The following is a 14158-nucleotide window of genomic DNA, read 5'->3' as shown; positions in this document are numbered from 1 at the left end:
GCCTGTCTAGCGATCTAGCAATTTTTTTTGGATTGCTGGTTCTAGTCTGTAACTATATCATATTCGTTCCGTTGTCAGCCAGAAGATATGTATCTAAATGAGAACAGCTTTATTTGACATTCGGCTCCTCACTGCAGAACACGAAATCCAGGGGGAGGAGTTGGATCCAGATCCAACTCCTCCCACCTTACATATACCTAAACCTACCCATCTCCACCCCCTGATCCCTAAGCCCACCCCTAAACCTACCAATCTCCACCCCTTATATCTGGATCCAACTCCGCCCCCTGGATCTCGTGTACTGCAGTGAGGTGCTACTGGGAAAATCCAGCAGGTCTTGTGGAAAACAGATGTAAAATGCCGATGGTTGGCGCCATCTAGCGACATTTAAACACTTTGAGCAGACTTTAGCTACTTTCCATTGAAAATGGTTGGCAACACTGAATAAATGTGATTATTGAGAAAATGTGAATATTGAGGAGTTTTTTTTTTTTTTTTTTTTAAGATAAGTTAAAGAGGAAGTTGAGGGAGTGTGCCATTCTTGGAGAGCAGTCTCTAGATGTATATAGAGATAGAAATGAATAGAGATGACAATAGCTTTGAGATCTATGCTCCAGGTTTTACTCCTTGCAGATTGATGTCACCAAATAATCTGCTCCTTTTGCGTTTGACATGAACAAGCACCGGAATCGTGATTGTGATATGAATGAGATATTGTGAGAAATCTTTTATATTACAATGCTGAATACATCATAAAATGCATGATATTAAATGAAGAGGAGCATTGCTGTTCAAATTAAAAACAAGATGTTTTGCTTGAATCACTTTATTGAGGCTGAACCTTATTTTAAATTATTCAAAGTGCAAGAGACCACAACAAATATGTTGTACGGTGGAAAGAGGGCAGAAACTGTGCTGTATGAGACAAAAATACATCATAGAAAATATCATACTATGTAGGCCTATGTTATATGGTCATTTGAGCAATTTCTTCAATGGACCAAACGTAAAATTGACTAAAAGTAGAAAGGTCTTACTAAATATATTTGCATTTGTATATTTCCATGTATCGAGTGATGGTTTCTTCAGGATCTAGGCCTATATGATCCATATTAAGCTCAACTTGTAATGGCAATAGTAGAATGAAGAGAAGCTCAGAGCATGGCGTTCTGTGGATCGTGATTTGTGGGTGTAAGATAATGTTCTGTACAGTATCTAAAATGTGTCCTAATAATGGTGTCGAGATCCAAGGTCTTCAGTTATGATGAGTTTGGGTTTCTGCTTGCTGTTGGAATTGCTCTGTCTTTGGCGAGATGTGAGCGCAAATGTGATGAATTGGAGAGGGTCCGTCACTCTAAAAAAAAAACATAGCATCATATAAAGGACAGACGTACCATTGTTTCTAAGGACGCTTAAAAGTGACAATAAAACATGCCAAAAATATTTTAAAAAAGGATGTTTGAAGCTCTATATTTGAGTGAGTGAAAATTATTTCGAGATTATGCATGCCATAAAAACAGACATACTGGTTATAATTCAAGTTCAGTCTCTCTTCCCTGAGTCGTTCGTGGCTGCTCAAAAGATTCATTTCAGATTTATATTGAGTCATTTCAGGAAATGATCACATCATATTTTGCATTCAAATATGAAATTGTATGTGTAAATTGAATCCTTTAGAAAGCTGGAGCTTTATCAAATGGACTGGGGTGGAAAGAACTTGAAGCTGAAGTAAAATCAGGCCCAGTCATAACCTTCAACATGCTGTGGATGGAAACAGAAATATAGAGTTCAGATCATTTTTGGGGTCACTTAATCATTCAGTGGTGTCGTAACCATGCAATCTTCTTTTACATTTATAATACATAAATAAATGATCATGGAGATATATTTGAGTTGTATGGTTTACTCACTCAAAAGCGCTCAAATTCAGGAACCACACTGGGAAAAAACGAGAACAGGCTATATAGAAATTTGACTATTTGTCTTTAACGAAAGAAACTATATTATTAATGTTTATTTATTTATTTAATATATATATATATATATATATACATACATACATATATATACATATATATATATATATATACAGTACATATACATTATATATATATATATACATACATACATATATATATATACATACATACATATATATATATATATATATATATATATATATATATATATATATATATATATATAAAATACAACAGGCACTTTTACTGAAAAGTGTACAGAATAGAACATGGAACTTTCAGATGTATTATATAATGTGCTTAACATTCAGAAAATGATGAACAAACCAAACGAGAGCATTGTGAATTAGACATAAGTTTAGCAGATTGTCACAGTCATCACATCTAATAGTTCTTAATTTGCTTTTTGATCTTTCTTTTCTTTTCTTTTTTTGCTTTTTGCTTTGTTATTAACAATTTCCCCGCCAGCGTTTTATGTTTTAAGTTGCGAGCCAGCGTCAGCCTTTTTGACCATTTTAACAAAACTTTGAAAATTCTGCCAATGGCGGAGAAAGAGTTAAATTCACCTCTGAAATGAAATTATTGTTACTGTGAAAAGTCATTAAAACATCTTTTAATAATAAATAAAAAAGTTGAATTTATTATTAAATTTAGCTTATCATTTGGCAATATTTATTCTTCAAAAGTAATCTACAAGCATTTTTAAAAACAGTAAAGTAGACTGGGGGAAAAAAAGTTGCTGCCTTAAATTTTTAAGTATGATCAGTTTTGATTATACAATGTATATATGATGTCACGTCACCACGTATCATACACATGACCAGCGTCGGCCAATAGTGAGCCTACGTGGTGACGTGCAACACAGACGCGCTGCGCTAAAACACTACGTGAACTAACTCGAGGCCCAGAGAGAAGGACATGAAAAGTGGAATAAAGTCGTTATTTTTGTTTGTTTTTGCGCACAAAAAGTATTCTCATCGCTTTATGAACTTAAGATTGAGCCACTGGAGTCACTTGGACTATATTAACAATGTCTTTAATACATTTTCTGCGCCAGCAAGTTATAGTGTCCATAAGCCTGTGGAGGAGTGATCCAGCACTCAGATTTCATCAAAAATATCTTAATTTGTTTTCCGAAGATGAACGGAGGTCTTACGGGGTTGGAACAACATGAGGGTGACTAACCCTTTAAGTCATTTCAATTTAAATCACATTATACTGAATTTAAAAAATGAGTTGAATCTTGTATTTACAAAAAAGCTGAAAATTGCTTTATTTTGATGAGTTAAAGCCATTTAAAAATAAATGTTGTCAACTTTTTGATCATATAATTTTTACAGTGTATGAGCAGTGAAAGCCGAGTTGCAGATTACAGAAACACTTCAGATTGACAGTGTATGCATTATCAATCTGAGAACTGACAATTAGTAAAAAATGCACAGGTATTAATATTGAAAGACTAAATCAGCTATATCACAAGTCGATTTCAGATCAATTTAGAGACAAACGGACTAAAATTTAGACAATCTCTGTTAATATTCTGTTGATCGGTCCCATGGCACGAATAGACAGCTTACCATGACTTTAAGAAGGAAATCAAATTATGACAAAACGGGCATTAAGAAAATCTACACCGCTTAAAATCTGAAGAAATGTTTATTCATCTTCTCAAGAGTAGAAAGTCACATGATCATTTAGCAACATTACACTGTTCTAGTGTCGCCCAAAATGCATGCATATTGGAGTGTATGTATACTTTAAAGCAAAGTTATTTTAATTTCTCTCCTTTCACATCCAATAGTGGGCATACATTTTTTTTTTTTTAAATAAACCGACAAATAACATGACAGAGGTGTATCTCTCTTTGAGCGTGGCGGCTGTACCATGGCTTTACTTTAGTGCAGAAAGAAGAAACACTGGCACTGGCTTCCAGTCCTTGACACCTTACTGCTTTTGTCTCTAAATTCATCAAAACAGAGATGGAGAGTGTTGGAAGAGCTACAGCAAGACGTTGGTTTAGTCACACAGAAATAGACAAACAGAAGGTAAAAGAAAAGAACTAGGAGGATAGACAGACACAAAGCACCTGGCAGGATCTTCAGTGCAGGAAAACATGAGAAGACCTTTAAGAGAAAGTGAATGTGGAATCTGGACATCTTCACACATACTTTACTGAAGGTGCATTTTATTTCATTGAGCAACACCTTCATGTACAGCGATATATCGGCATTTCAAGTACAATGCAGAGAAAATGTAAAGCAGTGCACCTTTGAACAATAACTGTTTTGCTGACTAATAGACAAGCACTGTAGTGTTTCTATCACATCAGAGAAACATCAACCCTATCGCTTCTTTTAATCATCAATTTGTTTCTATAAAATGGAAAAGCATTTCATCAGTTTCATTACAACACCGGAACTAAAAGACTTCAACTTTCACTCCTGTGAAAAAGGCTATAAAAATACACAAACAAGTAGTGTGTAAGTGTATTATAAGCATATAAGATTGTGTAAATTGTTATTGAACAAAAAAAAAAAAAAAAGAAGATGGTATCAAATTTGATTATTGCTAGTGTTTACATATGTTTTGAATTAAAAAGCTGTACAGGGATCTTGTTGATCCAAATAAAAGAAATGCATGTCAAAAGAAAATACTTAGAAATATTCATGATTACAATTCAAAGTTTGATTAAAGTTGTATTTACAAATATTATGTGCTATGTACAAGGCACTGATCACATGGATTATATTAAGACTTGGCACATCTTTAACATGGATGTATCGCTGTAACGACTGGAGAGGAAAAAAGACCCTTCCGACTGTAAAATCTGATTGGATTAGCTGAACTTTATCTACATTAATAAAGAAATGTTGCTTGTAAGCAGCCTATATATTGTTTATTCTTTCTGCTTTTATGTATATGAGCAATGAGCCACTCTATACCATGCATTACAGTGATTTACCATGTTAAGCGGGTTATACCTCTTATCTGTGGTTAAATGAACGGCTTACTGAGTCACTTGTGGTTGGTGAAGGGACATGGAACTGTACGTACCAATTGTCTTTTCTTTCATGCATGAACCATGAATTCCAGAAACAACTGACATTTGTAATTTATATTTAAAGAATTTGTTTCAATTCAGCGTCAAGGCTTTCAGAACACAACAATCTTCACTTGATACAATGCAAGGGTCAAGTATTTGCTGCACATCACAACCGTCCTGCTCTAATCAACACTTGACGCATTTAGAAAACAGATCGTTTATTGAAGGCACTCCAGATGAGATATGAGATCATGGAGGCCCTTTATACATCAGCAATATAAGCAATGAGATGGAAAAACACTGAAACCTCTTTAATAATTACATAATATCCATTCAATTGTACAATGCAAATTAATAATTCAAAAACACCTGAATATAAATGTATTTTTTTAAAATCCTCAGCTCCGTTTCATTATTAACATTTGTTTGCACTTGGATAAACTCAGTGTTATTGTTACAAACAATAAATTCAAACATATTGCCACACCGGTTTCATTGTCTTTTTTTTTTTTGTTCAACAAAAAATGTAATTCATTTACTTGCCCTCATGTCGTTTCAAGCTCATACAACTTTTATTTCTTGCATGGAACACAAACCAAATTTTGATTTCTGAGCTTCTCTCTTCAATAAAGTGAAAGTGGATTGGGACCAGTTGCTGTCAAGCTCCGAATAAAATAAAATAAAGCACTATAAAAGTGGTCCATATGACTTGAAGCCATATGAGGAAAAGACAATCACAGAAAAAGAAAATCTTGCTGGACAGGTCCATTCACTTTCATTTTAAGGAAAAAAATCAGCTTCGTTGTGTTCTACAGGAGAAAAAAGATATCCAAATGATGAAAGAATTTCCATTTTCTGGTAAAAACTAAATCCATGGACCCCTCGATGGCAAAAGTGATGCACTTAGTTTATACATTGCTGACATGTACATGCATGAAAGACAGGCAAGAGATACATATAGACAATTTAAGATGTTTATTGAAAAAAGTTCAACATCCTCATGATAGGAACGTATGATGAGGAAGGTCAACATGGAATATTCAGCATTCCGGTTCCATTAGGCTGCTTCCAACTTGGATAAAATAAGGGAAAGAGAAGGAGGGAAGGGTGGATCTAGATCCTCTTCCTCTGAGGGTGGAGTGAAGGGGAATGGATTGTTGAGAGATAAAGGAAGACAGGGAAGTGAGTGTGGACGGAGGGGAGGGTGGTGTCTGTGTGTCTGTCTGTCCTCTCACACTGTCGAAATCAATTTGCCCTCGGCACTGTGGAACAAAGAGAGGGAGATGCTGCCAGACTGGCTTTGGACACGGACACATTGATGCACAGAGAGCATAAAGCACTCATGTTCAAGGAATGGTTCACGCATAAATGAAAATTGTCATCATTTACTCACATTTTCCAAACCAAAAGTTACAATGAACGGGGACTGAGCTTATCAGGCAAAAGCACCATGAAAGAATCATAAAATTAGTCCACATGAATTGTTTGCTATACTTGAACTCAAGAAATTAATGAGTCTGATTCGTGAATTAATCATTCAACCTGGTTTTGTGAACTTGATCAACCAATTCACAGAAAAGATCGTAATCAAAAGAATTATTCTTTTTTGTGCTTCTCTCATGAAAGGAGAGGTAGGGGGCGATGTCAAGATAATAATGATTTAAATTCTAGTGTGTTCTTTATACAAAGCTATTGTATGGCTTCAGGGGACTTATGAATATAGGAAATTAGTCATTTAGACTACATTTATGGTGCTTATTGAAGCTGAAAAGCGCCAATCTCCATTTATTTCTTGTGTTCCAAGAAAGGAAGAAAGTCCTCTATGATGTGAGGGTGAGTAAATGATGACAGAATTTTAATTTTGGGGTGAACTATCCCTTTAAATGTTACTAATTTAAAACTAATATCTATTAAAGCAGGTTGCAAACATGTGATGGGCTTCATTTCCTGCAAGACGTGTGTGTGTGTGTGTGTGTGGTTCAGAAGTAAAATGAAAACAATTCAAACATACTAATCAGAATCAGATTCATACACTTGTATTGAGAAAATGGAGCCCATTGTTTCAAATGCATCATGGGAGTCAAATCTAAATGGTGTGTATAGCAAGGGAACTAGAGATTTAAAATACTCAGGGAAGCATGTGGAAAATCACTTCTCATGAGAAATTCCCAACAGAAACTAAAAGTTGGAACAAAAGACACTTAAAGACTATTTAAGACAGACACACATGGACAGCAAAAGCAAGAATGGAATGGAAACGTAAATGGAAAAATTAAACCATTTGAGAAATGTAATCTCTGCCTACTTCAAATTTTGGGATGCTAAGGAATTTGGAATAAAAGCTGGGAATGGTCAGCTTCCCCATAGATGACCCACAAGGAGTTATTTATTTATTTATAGTGATGTCACACAAGGTGCTTTCAACAATAAAAAAAATAAAAAAAAAGTTAACTCAAATTGGTAAAGTATGGCTACAACATGTTTGAGAAGTCTGTATGCTTCTCATCTATGGGAAATGACCATAAATGACTTCTTATATTATTGCGAGGTTTATGAAACCCATTTAAACAATCAGAGGTTTCTCCTTTGTTCAATATGGGTTTAGGTGCCCTGTTTGGTCACCCGCCCACCTTATATTTGGGCTAGACCTTCAGAAACGTCAGCTATGTTCGTCTGCTCCGGCTGCAGGTCAAGCAAACAAAACTTTTTTGCTTGCCATAATCGCCACGGATTTAGATTATGTCACATTTTTAATTCAAACAAAACCAGAGAGAAATAATTCAAATAATATAGGAAACAAAGAAAGAACTTATAGACAAACTTAAATGCATTTTGTTTATATTGTGTCACTGTTCAGAGGGCTAATGAGTAAGTGAGAACTTGGTCTTACCTAGTTTGGAATCGAGACTCGTACTCCTCCAGCCCTTGCTGTGAAGGAAGAGAGAATATCTTTAAGTAATTTACTTTTCCTCACATCTCCAGTAGATGGCAGTAGAAGAACACAGAACACTTATGAACTGCAGTATTGATGATACTGTAGCTAAAGCATTGCTATTGTAACAGGGAATAAAAAAGGAGGTCATTGGGTGCATCCTGAACAGAAGCAATGGGAAGAGACAATTGAGCAGTGTCTCCAGTCCAGAGGAACACCAGCATGACAATATTGAATGCACTAAGGAGGGGACCCTGGGGTTTCTTGCTGGCTTTGTTGCATGTGTGGATATGTACACTTTGCTGGCTTTGTTACATATATGGATATATTATATATGTGGATATCTTACATAACAAAGCCCTACTTCTGAAACTGTGACAAAAAGAGTTCCACCATACCTCTGGTGTATGAGATTGTGATGCATTTTGATGCTACCCCAGAACAAGTCTGTAATGCCATTGCAAGTGGATATATTTCAGTAAAGTTTAGTACAAAAACAGACTTTTCATGCAAACATTTCTCAAAAATGAAGGTTGGGTTTTAAATGCCAAACCCTAGATTTTGTTTGTTCTTACATGCAACATGCCAGCTTCCTTCAGGGTTCAGGGTAATGTCCTGGAACGTCCTCTATGCGGTTAGCTGGAGATTGGGCTGCTCTATTTGAACTGTCGCACCGCTATATTTCAGCATGTCTGATAAATGTCTACGAAAGGTGATTAATACTATGGTACTATTTTTATAGAAAGCTATACTAATATCTGCATACATCTGTCAAGTTTAATCTGTGTGTACTGGATGTAAGAATGAGAACAGACAGGGTGTGTGTGTGTCTGTGTGTGTGTGTGCATAGCTTACTTGTGAGAATCCTGGCACAGCCACGCTGTACGGTCTCTGTCGGCTGTGTGCTGTGCTCTGCTGCTGGGCGAGGAAGCGTGCGGGCATGCCGTAATCAGGTGTTGGCAACGCCATCTCTCTCTCCAGAAGATTTCCTGTGCTGCTGCTCCTGTTATGCTGCAAACTACAAACACATATATATATACACACCATTAAAGTCAACATGATTTGCCATCTGCAGCTCATTTATATGTCTATAATGTGACATTTTTGGATATTGAATTGAGAAATGTAGTTTATTTTATCCATTAGGAATTGATTGGATGTTGCATACTAGAATGGAGCCAAACTGAATTCACATTTGCTCAAATAATGTCTTAACATTATGATATTGGATAACATTATTCAAGTGACATCAGTGAAAAGAAAGTGAGACTGAGCTAGACATTACATTTAAAGGACGGCATTTTTTTTCTTGGAATAACATGCACTGATCATCAAACACAATCATATTATGAATGTGCCTGAATAAAGTAAACAACGTTAACATTAACATCTTTATGCACAGGCATCAAACTTGTCTAAATTGCATGTTTTATGGTGTTATTCAGCTCATAATGATCGTAGTTCTCTAATTGCACTTCATTCATAGCGCAATATTAAATGGCATTTAGACATTGAAAAGGCTTTTGTAAACTCATTAATATTCCGACAGACTCACCTGACGTGGAGTTTGTTGCTGTCTGGTTCAGGAATCACACGAGTGTAAGAGAACGGGAACCAGCCTCTCCTGATAAGACACATACAACATGGCATTTGAAGCAGATCTTCGGGATCATCAATTCACTTTAAAACACATTTTCAACATCAAAAATCTTTTTCTCTAAAGTCGTCCTATACATGAGAAAATTGTATTGTGATGTTAAGCATAAGATGCTTACATTCTGTTCTTCTCGTTTTCACCGTAGTGCCAGCCATCTCGGGCTTCAGGTACCAACAGTGTGATGATGTCTCCTTCCATAAAGCTGAGGAGAGTGCTGTTGTCCCCGGCGGCATGGGAGAAGAGGGCCTGAACGCGTGTCCGGCCATTTCTCTCCAGCCCAGCTGCCATCGAGCTTGACCTGGGCAGGGTCTGTGTCTCTGCTGGGGTCAGAGATTCGAAATTCATGATGAGCAATTTTACATAATTGATTATGCAAGAGAAATGTCAGTGTATAGCTAAATGAATATCTTATAGATTAAATTGTTTCTGTGTTTAAAATATTTGTGTTGTTAACATACTAACATCAAACTATTGGAATCAGTTCAGTCAAATGCTTGTTTGCTGCATGTGAGAGGCACTATTTGAGTCTCTCCTCTCAAATCGGTCACTTCCGAGATTAAGTTTCAGTTAGTATCCTGCCTAACTAGGCAGTGTACTTACCCAAGAAAGTACTGGTTAATATAAGGTAACTACATGGTTAGGTTTAGGGGTAGGTTCAGGGTTAGTACCTAGTTATTACCCAGTTATTATAAAAACTATAGTAAAATAATATACTGTAAAATACAGTGCTACTAAAATTGCACGTAATGGTCGTGTACAACACTCATAAAGAGGGCTCGTTTCTGCTGCTTCTTAAAAATACTTCCTTCAAATGAGAAGCTATAACCTTCACCTATTTTCTATTCATTTTTAAAGCTGTCCTCTCTATTCCCAGCTGCTCTGCCCTGTTTTCATTTCCAGCAGTGTTTGCCCTGTTATTGTCCACTCACTAGAGGAATACTCACTAATTTCTCAAGGAGAGAGAAACGCACAGGTGCACAGACCCTGACACAGCTGTAAAGCGCAGATGCCAGTTCGAAATGAAGTTATATAGCTGGGTATTGAATAAACAGCACTGAAAACTTCCATATGTCGTGATCAGAGAGTTAGATGCAATGGGAGATGTTTCGCTTGTTGCATCCTTAACTTACCCAGAGTGCTCTTGGGCTTTGCAGGAGCAACCTTGCGGACAGGCAGGGTATTGGAGAAGGTCTCTACACCGTATCTGTGAGACTGCTGAGATGGTTTCTCGTGTGCGGCTCTGGTCTCCATCCAGCGTTGGTAATCTTCTCCTCCATGGGCCCCTGATCCATTCATTATGGGTACACATTCTGCTCCCATCATCCTCTGCAAGAGGATTTTTTAGGAACAATTAAGACACATAGTTTTCATGTGTAAAAACAAACCCTTTACTTCCACTATACAGTAACTCCTTGCTCCAGCTGTGCCTCTGTGATAACAAACTGTAAACTCAAGAGTTGTACGTGCCCCCAGGTTTCTGATTATTCTTTCCACAGCATTGTGGTCATTATCAAACAGCATTTTAATGACTTTACATCCATCTCTCTCTTTCATTTGGCCGTGAGTGGTTCTCACACCCCCAAACACCCTCAGGACTTAATTATACACATCATTAATGCAACCATTTACAAATTTTCTAGCTGCACTTGAGACATTGTATCATTTTGTGGCTCACATTGTTTTATTTAGGTCAAACTGGGTTTCTAACTCACCGTCTGTTGGCTCCCCATGAGAGCTGCAAGCTCAGGTGGCACAGGAAGTGGCTTGGCCCCAGGGATGGGGTCTGAGATGGTCAGGTTAGATTTAGAGGGGTGGTGTCCCAGCGTCCCCACCGCTCCTGAGCCCATCTGCTGAGCCAGAAGCATCGCCCGCTCCGGGAGTTTATTTGGGTCGGCACATGCTTGTTGCCACAATGGGACCTTATGCGTTAGCAAGTCTCTGCCCTAAAATAAACAATCCACGCCACAACAAGTATTAGCACCCAGCATGAGTGACAAACTTTACATACCTGCAAGAGAACAATTTAGAAAACCCATGTGGGTAAATCATGAATAGACCAATACAGACTCTCTATGTGAAAATAAACTTCAGTTCCTGCACAGCTGAGGTTTCAGGGGTGAGCTCTTCAACTGATGGACTGATAGAGGGAATGCGATAAAGTGTGATAAAGTGATCCCTTCTCACCTCCCGTTCCTCTGAAGCTCTGAGACATCCCTCTCTATCCTGATAACCTCCCCTCCCTGTAGGTTGAAGCCTGAAATAGCCTCATTACTCTGCCCTATGCACAGGCAGTGAGCCTGGCTGAGCGCTACGACCAGTAGCTGTAAAAGAGAGAGATGAGGAACGCCTAGAGACCTCCGAATGTAGAGCACAGGAAGTGCGATTTTATCTTTGGACTTTTTTCTGTAATTCAGATCATCTGCTTGAGCAGTATATGGATGCTTATTTAAAACTCTGAAGACCCACATGTGTTGTGACATTTTTATAGTTCAGGGGTATTCACCCCAAAATCTAAATTGTTGTTCCAAATCAGTATAAATTTTGGTTTGATACTATAAATAGTTGTACTAGTTTGGGCCTTCATGTACATGTAACAGTTTTGGACACAAATAACTACTTAAATACTAATTTAATTTTTCAATTGTGTATACTTTTCTTTGAACGATTGCTCTGCTCAAGATGCCTAAATCAAATATAAAACAACCTACCTTCATATAGGTTGATACTATATTGACACCATCATGTTGTCCCAAACCGGTAGAGGACAATTTATGAAGAATCTTTAAGGTGTCTGACAGATGAGGACTACGATATGGTTAAATCAACCATTGTATGTCATATGCTAAACACAGCACTAAATATATCTGTATTCAATGATAATCTTGCCCTCCATAGAAGCTCTGAAATCTGATTTGCATTCACATTCAAATAAAGATATAAAAAAGGTATAATTTGGTTTGTGTGTGCATGTGTCAATTTGAATAGAGAATCAGATTTGAGAACTGCACAAAAAAGGTTAAATTCTTATTTTCTATAGACTATAGGAAACAATAGAATTTGTGTTTGGAAAATAATTCATTGTTTTGTTGTTTTTGTTTTTACACAGGGGTGCCCAATCCTGTTCCTGAAGATCTACCTTCCTGCAAAGTTTAGCTCCAACCCTGATCTAACACAACTGAACCAGCTACTTAAAGGGGTCATATAATGGTACATGCACTTTTACAAGTTGATTGTACTGAAATGTGTGTTGGCAGTGCCTGTACACAACCATCATAAAATGATAAAAATCCATCCAGTGTTTTTTTTTTAATCTTCTTATATGTTTTCCCCCATCTCAAATCAAGCCGTTCGACCGTGTGACGTCACATGGTCGGACGCCCTTCCCACGATTGTTGATTGACAGCAGCGTTTCAACACAGACCCGCCCTCGCTCGTGAGTGAGCTGTCAATCACAGCCGCGCGGACCGGCGCGGTCATTGTTGATACGCTGGAGGAGCACTGTCTATGAGCAGAATGGCGTCTAAGCGATTGTGGTGTTCTGTTCTTGGGTGTAATAACGAACACAGCAGTCATGTTGATGTTCCTAAATCCGAACCGCGGAAGACGCAGTGGCTGAGTTTTGTTTTCGAAGGGAATATTCCCCACGATCAACGTCAATGCTTTCATGTTTGCGCGAATCATTTCACACACCAGACAGCTTTACAAACGAGGGTCAGTATAAAGCTGGTTTTGCTAAGAAGCTATTCGTGTTCCTGCTGCACCTCCAGAATAACTGAAGTGAGTGTAACGTTTTATTAACCTTTATAATATATTAATATTTATATTAATCTTTGCGAATCGATTGCTGCACGCTTCACGATGAATGCAACTGTTTACACTCAGGGTACATTACGGCATGTTTTCTATGTACTACGTTCTCAATATTATTCATAATCCCACGTTTATAATGAACAACGCGTTATGGTTATTGTGTTATTGTGTTACAAACGGTGTACAGAACAGAGGGGCGGGGTGAGCAAAGCTCATTATCATTTAAAGACACATGCACTTAAACGGAGTGCTGAAAACAGAGCTGTTTTTGACCAGGTAAAATGAGTGATTTCTTACAATACTAATGAGAATTTTTAATTAAAGTATATTACAAACTTTTCATTTAGACCCTAAATAATCATATTAGCTTGTACAAAAATGGCATTATATGACCCATTTAAGAACTTGAATATTATAGTGTTGGATTAGGGTTGAATCTAAACTCTGCAGGTCTCCAGGAACAGGGCACCCCTGCTTTAACATAAGTGTGATAAATGTACTACACATTGCACTGGGTAAAAAACAGTACTTTTAACAGTATTTTCACAAGTTTGTTTGCCCATATAATCTTTAAGCTATTAAGGTTAAACTTATCTGGCTTTGACTGAAGGGGCTCGAGGAAGCAGCTTCAACAATAGCAATATGTCTAAATTATGTTGGTGGAGCTGGGGAGGTGGAGGGATGCCAAAACACCCGATGCTGGAGCAAGGCGAGCGACTGCTTATATGGTCCGGCAG

General features: G+C 37.4%; 1 protein-coding gene across 4 annotated transcripts in view; it reads right to left on the bottom strand.

The window, feature by feature from the left end:
* Positions 1–496: 496 nt before the first annotated feature.
* Positions 497–14158, bottom strand: part of baiap2b (BAR/IMD domain containing adaptor protein 2b) — a 53016-nt gene continuing 39354 nt past the window's right edge. For 3 of the 4 annotated variants that reach the window (XM_082151641.1, XM_082151640.1, XM_082151638.1), the window contains 7 exons: positions 11324–11554; positions 10742–10937; positions 9730–9931; positions 9510–9578; positions 8810–8972; positions 7913–7950; positions 4148–6284 (listed from right to left, as the gene is read on the bottom strand). In XM_082151641.1, the coding sequence (XP_082007767.1) occupies positions 6254–6284; positions 7913–7950; positions 8810–8972; positions 9510–9578; positions 9730–9931; positions 10742–10937; positions 11324–11554 (930 nt within the window). In that variant the 3' untranslated portion in view covers positions 4148–6253. Of the gene's footprint in view, positions 1355–1910; positions 1939–4147; positions 6285–7912; positions 7951–8809; positions 8973–9509; positions 9579–9729; positions 9932–10741; positions 10938–11323; positions 11555–14158 lie in introns of those variants that run through there. The other variant, XM_082151639.1, reaches the window with a different exon arrangement.

The sequence above is a fragment of the Leuciscus leuciscus genome, assembly GCF_965113295.1.
Source record: "Leuciscus leuciscus genome assembly, chromosome: 21".
NCBI classification, from domain to species: domain Eukaryota; kingdom Metazoa; phylum Chordata; class Actinopteri; order Cypriniformes; family Leuciscidae; genus Leuciscus; species Leuciscus leuciscus.
The sequence above is the reverse complement of the archived record's forward strand: the minus strand, read 5'-3'. Positions and strand labels throughout refer to the sequence as shown.